Below are 17591 nucleotides of genomic sequence, written 5' to 3' on the forward strand. Positions count from 1 at the left end.
CTTATAAGTTTCATATTGAGTGGTCAAAAAATCAAAACTAAATGTCATGAATTTCATAACAATACCAACAGTTCTAAATCTTTTTCACTGCTTTTACTCTAAATCCTCACGTACATTCACAAATTCAATTCGCCCATAGTTAAGAACAAGCTTGTAATTTCATGAATGAACCAAAAACTCCTAATGTACCTCCAAGGGTACATGCAGGACAAAGACTTCCAAAAATAGCCAAACTTAGACACTAGATGTTTATAGGGTAGTCTTTCCCAACATGTGTAGGACAGAAAATAATAGGTCACAAAAAGTGGATTCCATAATTAAATAAGTTGGGAAACACTGAGTTAAGATTAAATTTTCTTTTTTACTCAAAATCTTTAGAAACTTTAATATACTTAATGTGTAATAGGGATATTGAATGTCCACATTTCCAAACTTATTTAACCACAAAAATAATTTATGAAAGTTTCACTCAACACAGTTTAGAAAAACAATGCTCTGTTGGGATAATTAAATAGCAAAAGAAATAGTATTACATTTACATTAGTAATGGGGAGGAAAAGGAACAAGATATAAGAAGAGAAAGATAAAAAAAATCATAAATAGAATTAATGTTACAATTACAATCTTCAGAGCAAAAAGAGAAGTCTACGTCTGTCTGTCTAGCTGAGACCAGGAAAAGGGGATGGCAATGAGGGAGCAAGAGCAGAGTCCTAACACATTCCGGGCAACCAGATGAGTCACTGTGGTTGGATGTTACAGAACCAGGTGTCTTGGAGAAGGCAGGAGGAAAACGCATGATGATTTCTCCTGTAAGATGTTGAATTATGTACCTTAAAAAAATTAAGTTTCCATTATCTAAAGTAAGGGTCTGCAAACCACGACCCATGAGCCAAAGCTGAATCTTGGCCGATTTTCGTATAGCCTGGGAACTAAGTATGACTTATTAAGTGGTTTTAAATATTTTTAAATAGAAAAACCCAAAAGAATATATTTAAACACATGTAAAAATTATATGAAATTCACATTTCAGTATCCATAAAGTATTATTGGAACACAGCTACACTTAATCATTTATATGTGTGTATATTATGGCTGCTTTTGGACCACAAAGGTATATAACTGGATAGTTACCACTTGTGCCATTAAAAAAAAGTTATCCTGATTATATCAGAAAATCTTAATTTGAAACCTTCTGGTAAAATCAGTCAAGTACTAATGAAAACCTTTCAGAGAAGAAGCAGCAGCAGCTTGGAGCAAACTTTTAGAAGAAAGTGGTGACTTAGAACTTGAAGCAAATTCTTAAGAAGTAGTGTATTACCAATCCTTCTTATGGCTTAAAAGACAGTGTATGGAACTTCATGGATTCAAGATACTTTCTGTGGGAATCCGCGTAAATTCAGTAAATCTGGAAGAATTAAAATTAAATTTCACCAAACCCAGACTGTTTAAACTTTTTATTTTTATGCGTCTGAGTCTCAATCTGTCACCTAGGTTGGAAGGCAGTGGCACAATCATAGTTCACCACAGCCTCAATCTCCTTGGCTCAGGTGATCCTTCCACCTCAGCCTCCCAAGTAGCTGAGATTACAGGCACACATCATCATGTCCCGCTAATTTTTCAATTTTTTTGTGGAGATGAGGTCACACTATGTTGTCTAAGCTGGTTTTGAACTCCTGGGCTCAAGCAATCCTCCCATCTTGGCCTTCCAAAATGCTGGGATTAAAGGCGGGAGTCACTGCACCCAGTCTGTTTTTGAACCTTTATATAAATGGAATCCTAAAGTATGTCATCTTCCATATATGGCTGACTTTACCAAATTTATGTTTGTGAGATGCATTTATATTTTTGTATGTAGTTGTAGCATATTTACGTTCATTATATTATATTTCACTGAATAAACACGTCAAAATTGATTTTTAAACAAATAGTTTTCCAGCACCTTTTAAGTTACTGTGTTCCTCTAGAGATGAAACTACAATGAGGAGAACAAATAAATTACATTAAATACTTAAAAGAACAAATCTAGGAGACTTATTCAGTTTACTTATAAACTATTTTGTTATATCTATATTGTATATAGATATAAATGAAGTTGTTGTTCATTTTAGAATAAAAGAGAAAGCCCTTCTGGGAAACAAATACTAATAGTCTTTTTTTCACATTGTAAACTAGCAGCTATGGTCAAAAAACATTTTCTACAAAGATGAATGACAATTTAACTCAAGTTAACTTATCCATAAATTAGTAAGCAAATAAAAACTGAGAAAAAGAGCAAGAGTCATCATAGAAACAAGCTCCCTTAGTTCTCAACTAGGAAAAAAAGCATTTGGTGAGTGAGTAAGAACTCAGCAAAGACAAGACCAAGCTCACATAATTAATGAAATTGTAATTAATTCATGAGAAAGTAATTTTTAATGTCAAGTTAGAAGACTGATAGCTTCAAATAGAGCAAGGTTCAGGACTTTTCTACATATGGAAGTACATCAAGTGAGAAAAAGCAACATTCTTCCTAAAGGTAGAAACAAATGATAAAGAAATCACACTTGCAATTCTGTGAAATAAAGGTATTAACTTCCATCTAGGTATTTATATTTATTTGTATTTAAATTACACTGTCACCTATCATTAATTTACATTTAGTTTTATATATATATTCTTGCATATATTAAAAATATACATGTCAAAGTCTTCAAAAACTAAATGATGTCTCCCTTTATACAAAAGGCATAACTGGCTGTGGAAGCACATTACTACTTTTTCTATAAACCTCACCTGAGGAGAAACTATCTACAGATACTCATTCCACCAGAGGTGGCAAGTCCTAGTAAACAGCATTTATAGGGACAGTTGCATTTCAAAACCTATAAAATGATGGTGACCACTAGTGAGAGACTCAGAATTTGGGTTTTTTTTTTTTTTACCTTTGTTTTTCTTACTGATAGTGACCCACTCCAAAGAAACATAGAAACCACTTCCTTTCATATCTGATTCCTCTTTCTCTATTCGAAGAAGTAGGGTAGATATTGAATGTTCTTCAGCTTGTAGCAATAAGATACTGTGAATTATGATAAAAGGATTCCCGAGCTCTTCATTAAACATAATCTAAAAAAAAATTACACACAAAAAAGTACATAATCACATGAACATAGATACATAGATACCACAGAGGGTGTATGTAGAATTCTGGCAATCCAACAGTTACTTTGGATACTATTTATTACAAGGAATTAAAAAATAAAAAGGCCTTTAAATAAAGGCTGCAAGTTAAAATAATGTTCCTTAAAGAAAGAACTTTCAAAAAAACTATTTGTACAACAGAGAAAAATGATCAGTAATCTTGGCTTAAAAACAGGGAAAACAAAAAGACATCCTAAAGGAGAAAGGGAACTCTTCTAGAAAATCTTCTAGAAAAGAATTATCAAGTGAAAAAAAGTGTTCTACACAAAAGGAGAGGACCTGGGCAGGTCAACGTTCATTCCTCCATCTCATCCCCTGTCTCATATATGATAGTTTCTGTGCAGGTACACAAATGTATGCTTTTTCCCTATTGTTTTCTTTTGTTTTTCTGTTTATTTTCTGGAAGTCAAGAGCACTGGAGAACAAATCACCAAAACTTTCTTATTGCTCAAAAATAAAAGCGCTTATTTACATTTAAAAGATAATTTAACAAGCAAGCAAAATTTAAAATATAATCCTGAGGTACTTTTCAGAAAGCAAATTTAGGCACCACACAAAGATACAAAATTCTATCAAATTCTCTTTTTCATGCCACAAATGCATAATCTAAAAGACTATTATATATTTATTTGAGTAAATACTAAATAGTGAAGGTTTTAAGATAGCTTCCTAAACAAGATTTCCAAATATATGAAAAAACAAATAATTAAAAAAAATCCTAACTGAAAAATAAAGCTAGTTAATTTTTTAAAGTCTTTTATCTGAAATTCCCTTATACCTACTCCTACTTGAAAGCCTAATTAAAAAAAAAAAGTATGCTTTAAGTCATTCATTTCCTGATGTATTTGAGCACTTCTGTCAAAATTATTCATGTAGTAGATCTTTGGCATCCACCTGATGACTTCTATAAGCAGAAAACAAACAAAACCAAAACCAAACAACCCCTCAAATACTCAAAACAGAGATGACAGACAAAGAGAGATTTTTGGTCTTACATTCGATTGGGTTAAGTCTTACAGCTGATTGGGTGCTTTTGTTTGGGGAATGGTGGAAACAAAAAGGTAAAAGGAAAACATTAAGTCTTAGCAGATACAAGGAGCTAAACTGTTGTTTCTTTTTTTTTTTCTCCTATGAGTGAAAAGAACTGAAATGAGACCAGAGGAACAGCACATATCTGGACTTTAAAAATTGTTAGGGTGAAGCTTCTCGTCTTCTGAACAAGCCCAGCATCTCAAGTGCAATATGTAGCGTGTACTGCAAAACCAGTAGAATTTTGCATCCATATGAATCTCCTTCTAGTGATATGTGTGGTATGATTTTTAAGTTGAAAGTGAGCCAAGTCAGTTGTCGATTCCTGCTCAAAACCCGCTGCACAGTTCAATAACAGGTAAATTCTCATTCCTGTATCTCCTATCATTCTTAAAACACCTTCCAATTGTTTCAGGTAGCCATGCTATATGCCACATTACCTCAGATTTTTTTAAAAAAAAGTTATTACTGGAGGCCAGAATAGAAAATGTCAGTATCCAATGAATATTTGAAACTGTGAAAGCAACAGGCTCTTGTAAACAGGTTACTGACATTCTGGTTATTTACTGTGCTTTTGTTTAGTTTTTGAACAAACTATAATTTGGCAGTATAACATTTGGTATAACTTAGTAAGATAGGTAAACCATTTGGTTCTAAGGCATTCATGGTTTTTCTCAAATAACCAAAGCCTAGTCTTTATAGGCTTCTGTAGATCTGACAAAACGATCATACATCAGAAAAACCAAGAGATCACATGCAATGATCCTTGGAAAGTGTCATTTTAAAATAAGTAAAATATAATTTACATATAATTCCTGGACTTAGCATAAGTCAAAAAAAAAAACTCACCTCCCATTTTTCAGAAGCACTATTTCCACGTTCACCTGTTCCAATGACATATAATCTTCCAGTTCCATCCGACAACGTAACCCAAGTAGATGATGTAAAATGGATACATGCACAAAGGCGATTGTCATATGCTGTCAAATCTGTAGGAAGTCGAAATACTTCTCGTGGTTTTCCTAAGGCAGTGTCCTAAAAAGAAAGCCAAACATTATAAGTGACTCCCTTCTTATTCTTTGGTCCATACACATACAAAAGAGTTATTTGCTGTATAGTGCAGTGTAGTGGTTTCTCTCCTCTTTAAGAGTTGGAGTCTATTCCCCATCCCTTTGAGTATAAGCTATTCTACTGATTCACTTCTAATGCACAAAATACAGTGGATGTGACAGATGCTGTGTGACTTCTAGGACTAGGTCATAAAAGACTTTACATCTCCTATCCTGCTCTCCCTTGGACTGCACACTCTGAGGACTAGCTACCATGTTGTGCATGTGCTTAAGGTATAGCATAGATCCACATAGGGAAGAACTAAAGGTTCCTGCCAGTAATCACTATTCTATGAGTTAATCGTTTTGGAAATATATCTTTGAGCTCTAGTCAAGCCTTTAGACTAGTGCAGTTCCTACTGATATCTTGGCTACAATCTCATGAGAATCTTGAGCCAGACTACCTAAATTCCTCCTAAACTTTGGGTACCTAAATTCCTCCTCCTTCATTTCTGATCACAGAAACTGTGTGAGATGATAAATGGCTATTGTTTCAAGTCACTAAGTTTTGAAGTTGTTACACAACAACGGATGACTAATACAATGTAGTAATCTGGTTTTCATTTTCTTAATTTTATAGGTAATGATCAGTATTTTTAACTAATTAGAAATACTATATCATGTTCAAAATGCCTACAGACACATACGTTTAGACTACTAGATTTTTGTTAACAAATTTTAGTTGTGTCTATATCCTTTTAATTTAAAGCTATAAGATGGCTGCTGCTATGGCTGGAAAGTGGTGCCCTCTCCAAAATTCGTGTCAAAAACCCAATCACCAAGGTGATCGCACCAGAAGGTGGGGTCTCTGGGAGATGACTAGATCATGAGGGCTACACCCTTCTGATATGGGATTAGATGCCCTTTAAAAGGACTTGAAGGAGAGAGTTTGTACCTTTTGCCCCTTTGCCTTCTGCCACGTTAGACTTAGTGTTCATCCTTACCAGAGTACATAGTGTTCAAGGAACCATCTTGGAAGCAAAAACCTAACCCTCACCAGACACCAAACCTGTTGCTACCTTGACCTTGAACTTCCCAGTCACCAAAACTGGAATAAACAAATTTCTCTTCTTTATAAATTACTCAGTCTCAGGTATTTTACTACAGCACTACAAGTGGATTAAGGCAATTATATCATTAAAATGTTTTATAAGAAAACATTTTAAAAGTCTGTAATTCAGAAAATAAACTTTCATACATCAAACTATACTTAAGTCAACAATTTGTTGTTGCTAACGTTTAGCTGTCAGTTAACAGATTCTTCTACAGAACAAAAATAATCCTTGCTTCACACATTTCACTCCCTGTTCCTAGAACTGTCAAATCTATGTATACATTATAAAATTTAAATAAACAATATGCAATATCCTTACTAACCACAAAAATTTTAGTTGCCTATTTTTTCTTTCTAAAGCACCCAATTCAGCTTTCTTTGAAACTGCACATTTTCTTCCTTTCTTACTCATATTTTACTGATTTACATTATATTGAATTAAATAATGAGTGCACAGCTTGCATTAAGTTTTTAGAATAATCAGGTTGGGTATAGTAGCCTGGGAAGCTGAGGTGGAAGGACTGCTTGAGCCCAGGAGTTCAGGGCCAGCTTGAGCAACATAGTGAGACCCCGTCTCTTCAAAAAGATTAAAAAATTAACTAGGCATAGTAGTATGCACCTGTAGTCTCAGGAACTTGGGAGTCAGAGACAGAAGGATCAGCAGAAACCAGCAGGGCAAGGTTGTGGTGAGCCACAATCATGCCACTGCACTCCAGTCTGGGCAACAGAGTAAGGCCTCCAACTCAAAAACTGAAAGGAAGGAAGGAAGGAATAGTTTCTAGAATAATCAAATCTCAATATTAGTGATGTAAACAAGTAGGAACTATATCAGCATAGCACTGAGCAGACTTTCGGTAGTAAATATTAAGCTTACTGTAGTCTCCAGACTATGTTTTACAAAGAGAATAGAGAATATCTGTTAATCTAGTCAGTCAGCTAAGTGGAGGTTAAGTAAGAGAAATTTTACTGTGGGTCATATCATTTAGAACACGATGTGGTATTTCCAACTAGTGGGAAAAAAACGAACTAGTCAACAAATGTTATTGGGACACTGAAGAACTTCGGGAAAAATTAAACTAAATCTCTCCCTCATACCATTCCACATTCCAGATAGAACAATTACCTGAATGTATTGAAGGAGAAGTAAACTGACTTTGTTGGGAGGTTACTAATGTTTTTATAATTTCAGAGTGAAGAAAGTCTTCCTGTGTTTATATAAAAGACATGTAGGACACAGGGAGAAAAATATTTGTAACAAATATAATTGGGGACTAATATCCATAACATAAAAAGAGCCCTCAGAACTTAACATGAAATATATGATTACCTAAAATATTTATATGGGGAAAGAATATGAACAGGAAAACTATCGTTTAAAAAAAGCCCAAATTCACCAGCAAAAAAATATGAATAAAAATAATAAGATTATCCCATTAGACAAAAAAAAAAATCTTAGACCAGTAATGGCTGTTCTTGGCTAAGGTGCTCTGTTGGTGGAAGCAGAAATAAGTATAGGCTTTTTGGAGATGATTATAATTCAAATTTTATGATATCTTATATACGCTTTGCTACAATTCCACCTGTAGGAATTTATTTTGTAAGAGTAACTGCACATGTACTCAAAGATCCATGCAATATGAACGTTCATTTTAACAATGAAAATGAAAATCTAGGAAAAACAACCTAAGTTTTTATCAATCAAGTAAGTAGGAAAAAAAAGCAGCCCCTGACATTGTGAAGCTGATTGGATGGCATCAGTCAGGCCTTTGCTTTGCTATAAGCTTGTCAAATATGAACATGACCAGGCCAATATAAGCGGCTGCAGCTTCTGTATTAATTATAGTTTGAGCCTCAGTCTACTCTTCTTTCCTTCTAGATAAAACTGATTAAGATATCCATCACATAATCAACCAGTTTCCTGACAGTATCCAACGCAGAGAAAAGGCTTACTTTCTTAAACTCTCCCTCCCAAATCGCCCTCCCAATCACCCAACACAAGCCCAACCCTATAATAGCACTGATTCTAAGTCTTACTGAGACACCCTGTGGTTCCCCAAGGCGTGTAATCTTGCTTGCTGCAAAGGTAATAAATCCAACTTGTTCAACCACAGATGTGTGCCTGGTACCTCTGTCTGGGAAGCATTGGCAGGGAAATGGTTAATTATGGAACATCCACCCTATAGAATACCAAACAACTGTTAAATATACTGAGGTAGATTCTAATTTCAAATAAAGATGCAGAATATTTGCAAAATGAATCTATATATGCTGAAACAAACTGTGGTATAACAGCACAGAGTAAGGTGTAGATACATAGATGCAGATCTTCTTAGAATGTTTATCATTAGGAAAATAAGATTGGAATATAACTGGTCATGGTGGAGACTGGGAGAAAAAGTCAATTTTCCCTTTTTGCTTCAAATACATTATTTTTGTTTAGACTAGGCAATTTATGTGTAATATACATAATTTAAAAGATATTAATAAGATAAAATGGGATTTCTTCTTCAAAACAGTTGTTTCAAGGCATATTCCTTTATCTCCTATACATTCTCTGTTAAGTCACTTCAAGAAACCCCTGACCTTCTGCAGACTGAGCGCACTCAACTGAGAGAAATGAATCTCTATTCACTTCCTTTTATTAGTGGTCATAGATTTGAAAATATAGCACCCATGTGACCATAAGCCTTGTAATTTATATAACTGTTTGCGTGTTATAACAACTAATCAACAATATGTCATAGTGAATAATGTTTTACCTTGTAATAGGCTCTGCTAACTCCCTTACTCTATGGCAAGTTTATTCAACTCTTCAATTTGGTACTACTGATAGCACTGTGAGCTACGTTTTGGTAGTTGGTGCCAGGAAATGCAAACCATAAATGCTACTATTAACAAAATGTGGCTGTAACTTGAGTTCTTTCTATACGATGCTTCCTCAGTCAGTCTCATAGTCAATATATAGGGATCAGCAACCCTAAACTTATAAAAACGGACTGTTAAGCCTAAGAAGCGAGCTAAGCAGTTCCAGAAATGCCAGGAGTCAGGTTCTGTCTCCCTGGATTCTGAATTCAGAAAGAAACTTCTTTCTGCCATTTCCCTGCCTCTCGATTCATTGGTGTGGAGAGAAACCAGTTGAGCATACATTCAGATTGTAACACAAGCACTGTATTAAACAAGTACTCTGACTTTTTGCCATTCATTTATTATCACCAAACTCTACAAAGCTGATATTATTATTCCCACTTCACAAAGACAGAAAGGTTCAAAAAGATTAAATAATGTACCTGGAACTCCACTGCTAGAAAATGGCAGGGCCAAGATTCAAATCTTGGATGACCCTACTCCAAAAGTTAGTGTTCTTTCTGCTACTACATATTTTCTTGAGAAGAAATCACTTCCCAAGCTTTTCTAAACAGATGATACTTTATATCTCAATGCAATTTCTAGCACACCCACCAAAAACCCACGTTAAATGCAACTACTGATTTAGTTTTTCTTTTGGCTATTAGATAGTATTTTTAATTTAGATTCCTGAGTCAATAAGATGACATACAAAAGTTATAATGCCCATATGTTGCATATAAGTGACACGGTAAATAAATAGTAAATAATACCACATAAGCCATACATACTTATTTAAAAAATTTTAAATGAGAGTTTGGGACTCTCTGAGCTGCAGTTCCAAGTAGATAATCTTTGAATGAAGTATTTTTCTAATAAATATAGATTTATTTTTAAAAAGGGCTACTCAGATTTTTAAAAATGGACAAGCAAAATTAAGGAGGAATTATCATTTGCCAGCATTATTAGACAATGACATTTAAAATTTTGCCCTTTTAAAAGGAAGTGCTCTTTTTCTGAAAGAAAGTCTTTCATCACTAATAACCATTAACTTTATTTGGAAGAAAGAATATAAAAATGTTTCTTTTTCCTTCTTTTGTTTTTTTGCTAAAGCTTCATGGTATTTTTAATCAATTGTAGTTTAATTGGGTAATGTCTTTATGTAATATAAAACTTTCAATCATGTATTAAACATAGAATTCTAAGAATCTGCCTTTCTATTTTATTGTTTTTTCTTTATTCAGGCATCAGGGCTCAGAAAATGCTACCCTAAAATACAGCACTTTGACATGAAGTGGCCTCAAGGTCTTTCAGTCCTATGTTCCCCAAAACACACATTGAAGTTGTTCTCTGAAGTTCCCTACCTACCTATAAATCAGACCTGCTCCCCTCTCCCAAAATACAATAGTTTACCCTGAAATTTTATTAACCAGAGAAGATTAAAACTTCTACCACAGAGGAAGAGACTGGAAATTAAACACCACATCTAGAGATCAGATAAACTTCGTCCCAAACCACTGTTTCCTCTCTGTCCCATTCAAATTCTAAATACAATTATTTACTAATTATTGTATTCGGCCTAATTCATTTAATTTAACTAAAAATTATTTAATACCCTTCAATTTACCACATCTCACCCCCTCCTCTTCCCCTATGAAGAAAGGTATATGAGCATCTGTACCCCACTGGGTTACGGTATAATCATTTTCCTAGATTCCCTCATACAATGCATGCTAAAATATATTTGTATGCTTCTTTTGTCTTGTTACTCTGCCTTTTTGTCAGCTGATTTTCCGAGAACCTTCAGAGGTTGAAGGGAAAGGTGAGTAAGTGGCTACCTATTAGCAAACTATTGAAAATAAACTGAAATTCAAGCCTAAAGATGAACATACTGGAATATAACTGACCTGGACTAACAAGTGGCTGTAATCCGTCACTCTGTGACACTCTTCTTTAGTAAAAGAAACAAACTAGCTTTCATGCAAATAAAAAAAATTACAACAGAAATAATTTCCTAAATATTCAGAAACTGAGCATAACACTTTAAAATGAGCAATTAATACCATATAAAATAATGATATAAGAACTTAATTTTAGATAACTTTTGCTCTGCTAAGACATTTTTCTATATTCTTAGCACAGTTTTTTCCAACTGACCTTTCCCCAAAATTAAGGGTTGCAAACCCACAAGTTAAACTTTCTTATAAATACAAACCAATGTATTTTGTTTTTACAAACCAGAGTGTTGAACTGCTGCCATCTGCTGGCACCTAAGTGAAAACCTAGCAACCTGTGGACTTCAAATCTTGAGCCCAAAGCATTCACTTTGACCAATGAGTATCAGATTTAACAAGGGTGGTCATTTGTGCACCTGCCACAGAAAAAGAACCTCTCTGGGATTTGTGTACCTGTGCCTTCCACTTAAAAACCAAATGCAAGCCGGGCTCGGTGGCTCAGCCTATGTCCCATGCTTTGGGAGGCTGAGGTGAGTGGATTGCCTGAGCCCAAGGGTTCGAGACCTGCCTGGGCAACTTGGCGAGACCTCATCTCTACAATAAATCAAAAAAAGTAGCCGGGCATGGTAGCATGCACCTGTAGTTCCAGCTACTTGGAAGGCTGAGGCGGAAGGATCGCCGGAACCCAGCAAGGCAAGGCTGCGGTGGCTGGGAGCATGCCACTGCACTCCAGTCTGGGTGACAGAGTAAGACTCCGACTCAAAAAAACAAAATGAAACAAACAAAAAAAATGCAAACCATAAAATAAATATTCGAATCACTGCTTTCTGCTATACAAAAAGCCAATATCTAGTCAGTGGCACTGTCCTCCTGCCACCAAGACAGAAACTGAAAGAGTGGGTTGATTTCCACTGTTGCTGATCAGAACAATAATAAAAAATAAGTATGACATTCTCTGTATCCCAGGTGCAGGGTTTCTCAAGACCTGGTTTTCACTGGACCACAAGAAAAATCACCTGAGGTGCTTGATAAAACGCAGATTCCTGGTCCATGAAAAACCCTGACATACTGAATCAGAATTTTTAGGAATTTTTTTAGGAATCAGAATTTTTAGGAATGATACTTTCAAATTAGTTTTTGTTGTGATAAATTACTCCAGATTATTCTGAGGTACAATATGATTTGAGAACCAAGGAAGCTAAATTAATCAAGCAGATAACCTGAAACGTGGTTCTTTAAAAATAAAATAATACTCATGGCTTGGTTAGGTAAAAAGACAAAAAATACAGAAAGGAAAGAGAAAAGAAAGAAAAGCCAACAATAATCTTAAAAGCATAATGCATGCAACTTTACAGCAACATATCTAAAAACTTACGAGGAAATGGTTTCCTCTAACAAAAATGTATAATACAAAATTACCCTGGAAACACACTTTGAATTAAACTCATTTGTCACAGAATATACTAGATAGGTAATTAGAGAACTACCATTGAAAAGAATAACATATAATAAATCCAAAGAGAATCTTTACTTAACATATAAAGAACAGATCACAAGAGTTACTGTTGATAAAATTCAGGAATGAAATATACAAGAATGTCTTTTTGACATTATGCAAGGTATATTTTCTTAAATTTGACACAAAAACTCATAATTTGTATTAAAATTAAACTTTGTGTGACAAAAACCATAATGAAGCTTAAAGAACAAAGTCACATTAGAAACCATCTTATTTTCAATTTTGCTCACTTAACAGTTTTTAAAAATAAAAACAGATATGAATAGAAAAAAAAGAACAGATCACTCTAATGTTACTTAAACTATTCCAGTTTTCAAAAAAAGAAAGTACCCCAATTCACTTAAGCCAGCAAAATTTTAATCAAAAATTGACAGATATCACAAAAAAACTATTCTAAACTTGTGAAGATAAATGAAAGTATTCTAAATAAAATGTTAGCAAATAGAATCTAATAATAAAACAAAAATAATATACTTAACAAAAAGAATTATTCTAGGAACTTAAGAAATTAAACAATTAAAGACTACACTAATTTAATTCACTATATTGACAAATCAATGAAAAGCTCATGATGATTAGCAATTACTGGGTACTGAAAAGGCAACTGGTAAGATTTAGCAACTATTCTCAATTAAAAAATTAAGTAGAAACAGAAAAAAGAAAATAACTTTAAAACAGTAAAATTTATCAAAAACAGTATTTTTTCTTTTTTTTTTTCTCTCTTTTTTTTTTTGAGTCCAGGCTGAAGTGCAGTGGCACATTCAAGGCTCATCTCAGCCTCTACCTACTGGGCCTCAGGCAATCCTTTCACCTCAGATTCCCAAGTAGCTGGGACTATAGGCGCATGCCGCCACACCCAGCTACTTTTTTAAAGTAGCAGTTAAGGGACAGAACGAAGGTAGCCATCCTCTCTTTATGCAGTGGCCTCTAAGGACAGCTTCAAGAAATCCTCTAGCACTCAAGGGTTTCACAACAGTGATCAGGTCCAAGACTTTTATTTTCTCCTGAAGACAAGGGGACCCAAAAAGAGGAAATGATTTGTCCAAGGTCACCAAGCTAGTCTGTCTATGGCAGAACCAGGTCTAAAACTATACATACCATGTTGCAGTCTGCTTGCACTAACGAAATACCAGATTGGACAGCTTAATAGAAAATTATTTCTCATAGTTCTCAAGCTAGAAATTCCACATCAAGGTCCAGTAGGGTTTCTGGTAAGGGCCCTCTGCCATCTTCTTACTGTGTCCTGACCTGGCCTTTACTCAGTGTGTGCACATGGAAAGAAAGAGCTCTCTTCTTTCTCCTCTCTTTTGTTTTTTTGAGTTGGAGTCTTACTCCATCTTGGAATGCAGTGGCATGCTCACGGCCACTGCAGCCTCGACCCGCTGGGCTTAGGCGATCTTTTCGCCTCAGCCTTCCAAGTAGTTGGAACTACGGGTATGTGCCACCATGCCCAACTAATTTTTTTATTTTGATTCATTGTAGAGATGAGGTATCGCCAAGTTGCCTAGGCTGGTCTCAAACCCAGGGGCTCAGGCAATACCCTCATCTTGGCCTCCCAAAGTGCTAGGATCATAGGCGTGAGCCACTGTGCCTGGCCTTCTTTCTCCTCTTATAAGGCCAAAAACCCTAATGAATTAATTAGAACCTCACCCTTGGGACCTCATTTAGTTAAATGAGGTGTATGTGTGTGACAAAAACCATAACGAGGCTTCAAGAACAAAGTTAATTACCTCCTTAAAAAGCTCCATCTCCAAATACAGTCATATTGGGTATTAGGGCCTCAACGTATGAATGGGGGGAGGGAGACAATGTGGCACACAATTCAGTCCATATCAGTATTATAAATGTGAATCATAAAAATGTTTTTACTATAACAAGCACTACTCCCCTGTTTCTTTAAGAACTAGAAGCCGGCTGGGCTCAGGGGCTCTCAGCCTGTAATCCCAGCACTTTCCGAGACCTAGGCGAGTGGATTGCCTAAGCCTACAGGTTCGAGACCAGCATGCACCTTGGTGAGATGTCGTGTCTACAATAAATAAAAAATTTGCCAGGTGTGGTAGCATGCGCCTGTAGTTCCAGCTACTTGGAAGGCTGAGGCAGAAGGATCGCCAGCGCCCAGTCGGTTGACAGTGGGGTGGCCATGAGTGTACCACTGCACTCTAGCCTGGGCAACAGAGTGAGACTCCAACGCAAAAAAAAAACCAAACACACTATAAGCCCACATAGAAACAATGTTTTTCTTCTGCAATTTTTTAAATATGAAAAATTTCAAACACATAGCAAAGTAGGTAGAAAAATACAATAACCCTCTATCACTTAGCTTCAATACATATCGAGGAATGGTCAATCTTACTTCTTCTGCTGACTATTAGTTTTCCAATATTAGCTAATCTTTAGGACCAAAGGTTTCTATTTTTTGCCAGAAAAAAAATTCTTGGTGTAAAAGAGGTTTTTTGCTTTCCTACCCTTAACTTTATTTCATTCTTTCTTCTTTGAAGAAGAAACAATTAGTATTACAGAAAGGGGAAGTAAAAGAACTGACCATTCCTTACTAAATTTAAATGAAATAAAAGGCATTATTTCACTATTTAGTTTCTCCCTTTTCATTCCTTAAACTATTTAATTCTAACGAATACAGTAATATGCTGAAGCCAATTCCTACTGACTCAAGGAAGCCCATTATAAAATTTCTAGGAATGTTGCAATCAGTAGCTTGTAATTGGTAGTGATGGGAGTATTTCACACCATGTAAAGGGGAAAACGTCATAAGTCAGTCTTCCTCAACAGTCAGCTGTTCAACATTTACCAACATACCACTGAGCAAATGTAGCTTCAATTGCATACTTTATTTAGTTCATATTATATAGCCTACTGCATTCTGACCCAGTTTAATTTAAGACTAGGAAAAAGAATGCAGAATTTAACACTCAGAACAAAAATTTAAGCTGAGTTTGGCTTTTTTTCCTGGATTGTCGGTACCAAAGAGTACTTTTGCCTGTTTGGAGAATACCACATAATATTGTTCACCTTGCTAAATCACCTCTCTCTCTTAAACAGTAATAAGAAGAATTGGTAGAGCCGGGCTCGGTGGCTCAGCCTGTAATCCCGCGCCTTTGGGAGGCTGAGGCTGAGGTGAGTGGATTGCCTGAGCCCATAGGTTCAAGGACCGCCTGGGCAGGCGAGACCTCATCTCTACAATAAATCAAAAAAGTAGCCAGGCATTAGTAGCGCGCGCCTGTAATTCCGGCTACTCGGAAGGCTGAGGCGGAAGGATGGCCGGAGCCCAGCAGGTCGAGGCTGCGGTGGCCAGGAGCGGCCACTGCACTCCAGTCTGGGTGACAGAGTGAGACTCCAACTCAAAAAAAAAAAAAAAAAAAGAATTGGTAGAACATTGTGGCACTCTGGAATATATCAGTTTAAATCAGGACTCTGCCATTTACTTGCTGTTTGGTTTAGAGTTATAGTCATCTCTATACCTCAGTTTCTTCAACTGTAAGCTGTCAATAATAAGAGTATCTACCTCATAGGGTAGTTGTGTGGATTAAACAGCATAAGTAAATCCCTTAGAATTATTCCTAATATGTAATAAGCTCTACTCAACAGAGGTTACCTGGTATTATTATGATTTATTCTTGTGATACAGATCTATTATGCTCAAAGAAGGGGTAAGTATGCCAAAGACTAGCCTGCATTTGTCTCCTATAAAGTGATGTACCCCACTTATAAGAAGTATACCTCTTTATACTTGCATAATGCCTTACACCTTTCAAAGCATTTTCACACACCTTGTCTTAACTTTTAAAAAACCTTATAATCAGCCTTATTTTATATGAGGAAACTGAAGTCAAGGATATGAGGAGTCCACCGTACCTTTTGACAGGTTTTACACATTACCATATAATAGTTACCTATATATTCATCTTATCTTAGCCTCTAAACAATATAACACATAAGTATTTATATACATCACAGTATCCTGCAAAGAGTAGATTCTCAATAAACATGGTAAAATGAACTCATTTTGCAAGTATAACTGAAATGTCTAGTTCCTTTTCTACTAACCACCCTACCTTTCTAACAGTGAGGGATGGAACTACATCATATGTGCCACAAGATACCTATGAAAAAGTAGAACAAATTATTATGAATACGGTACTACTAAAACTAACATGAGATCTACCATGATGTCATCTGGCTTTCTGAGTCTGAAAACTGGCAGAATAAATTTTACTGGCAAGTTTTACAGTATAATACATGCTACCAATAGCACTATTAGTTAATAAAAACAAGATTCAAGAAAAACCTTCACACACATACATACAAACCTCCACATCAAAATCTATCTGATCAGAGAGATCAAAGCATAGACACCAACAGACAAGTATGTCCTATTAGTTTAGCTAGCTTTTACACAGTGGGCCCATATAGAATTCTTGGTAGAATATAGGCCTAGCAAGAAAAAGTAACTAACACTTAAAAGAACACGAGATCAAACCGTATCTCCTCTATTCCAGCAAGAATAATCAGAATTATTTGTCCATTGATTTGCTTAGGGGTCACCTAGAGAAAAAGATGTATCATTTGCAGGCAATGCCTAATTTCTTTTCTAACTTTTGGGATAAACACTGCATTACTAATACAGAACTCTTACCTGTACCTGGATTAGAAATAATAGCAGAAAGATCCTGTTAAGAATGCAGTCAACTCTCGCCAGGCTCGGTGGCTCAGCATGTAATCCTGCACCTTGGGAGGCCAAGGTGAGTGAACTGCCTGAGCCTGCGGGTTGGAGACCCGCCTGGGCAACTGGTGAAACCTCATCTCTACAATAAATCAAAAAATCAGCAGGGCGTGGTAGCGCGTGCCTGTAATTCCAGCTACTTGGAAGGCTAAGGCGGAAGGATCGC

The 17591-nt window shown here is 35.7% G+C and overlaps 1 protein-coding gene across 2 annotated transcripts in view; it reads right to left on the reverse strand.

Annotated features, from left to right (window-relative positions):
• Positions 1-17591, reverse strand: part of NUDCD1 (NudC domain containing 1) — a 79710-nt gene that overhangs the window by 45397 nt on the left and 16722 nt on the right. For both annotated transcript variants that reach the window (XM_008058633.1, XM_021712635.1), the window contains exons 3-4: positions 5056-5241; positions 2922-3102 (exon numbers count right to left, since the gene is read on the reverse strand). In XM_008058633.1, coding sequence (XP_008056824.1) covers positions 2922-3102; positions 5056-5241 — 367 coding nt within the window. The remainder of the gene's footprint in view (positions 1-2921; positions 3103-5055; positions 5242-17591) is intronic.

The sequence above is a fragment of the Carlito syrichta genome, unplaced genomic scaffold (assembly GCF_000164805.1).
Source record: "Carlito syrichta isolate Samal-C Ts95f unplaced genomic scaffold, Tarsius_syrichta-2.0.1 Scaffold303542, whole genome shotgun sequence".
Classification (NCBI taxonomy): Eukaryota; Metazoa; Chordata; class Mammalia; order Primates; family Tarsiidae; genus Carlito; species Carlito syrichta.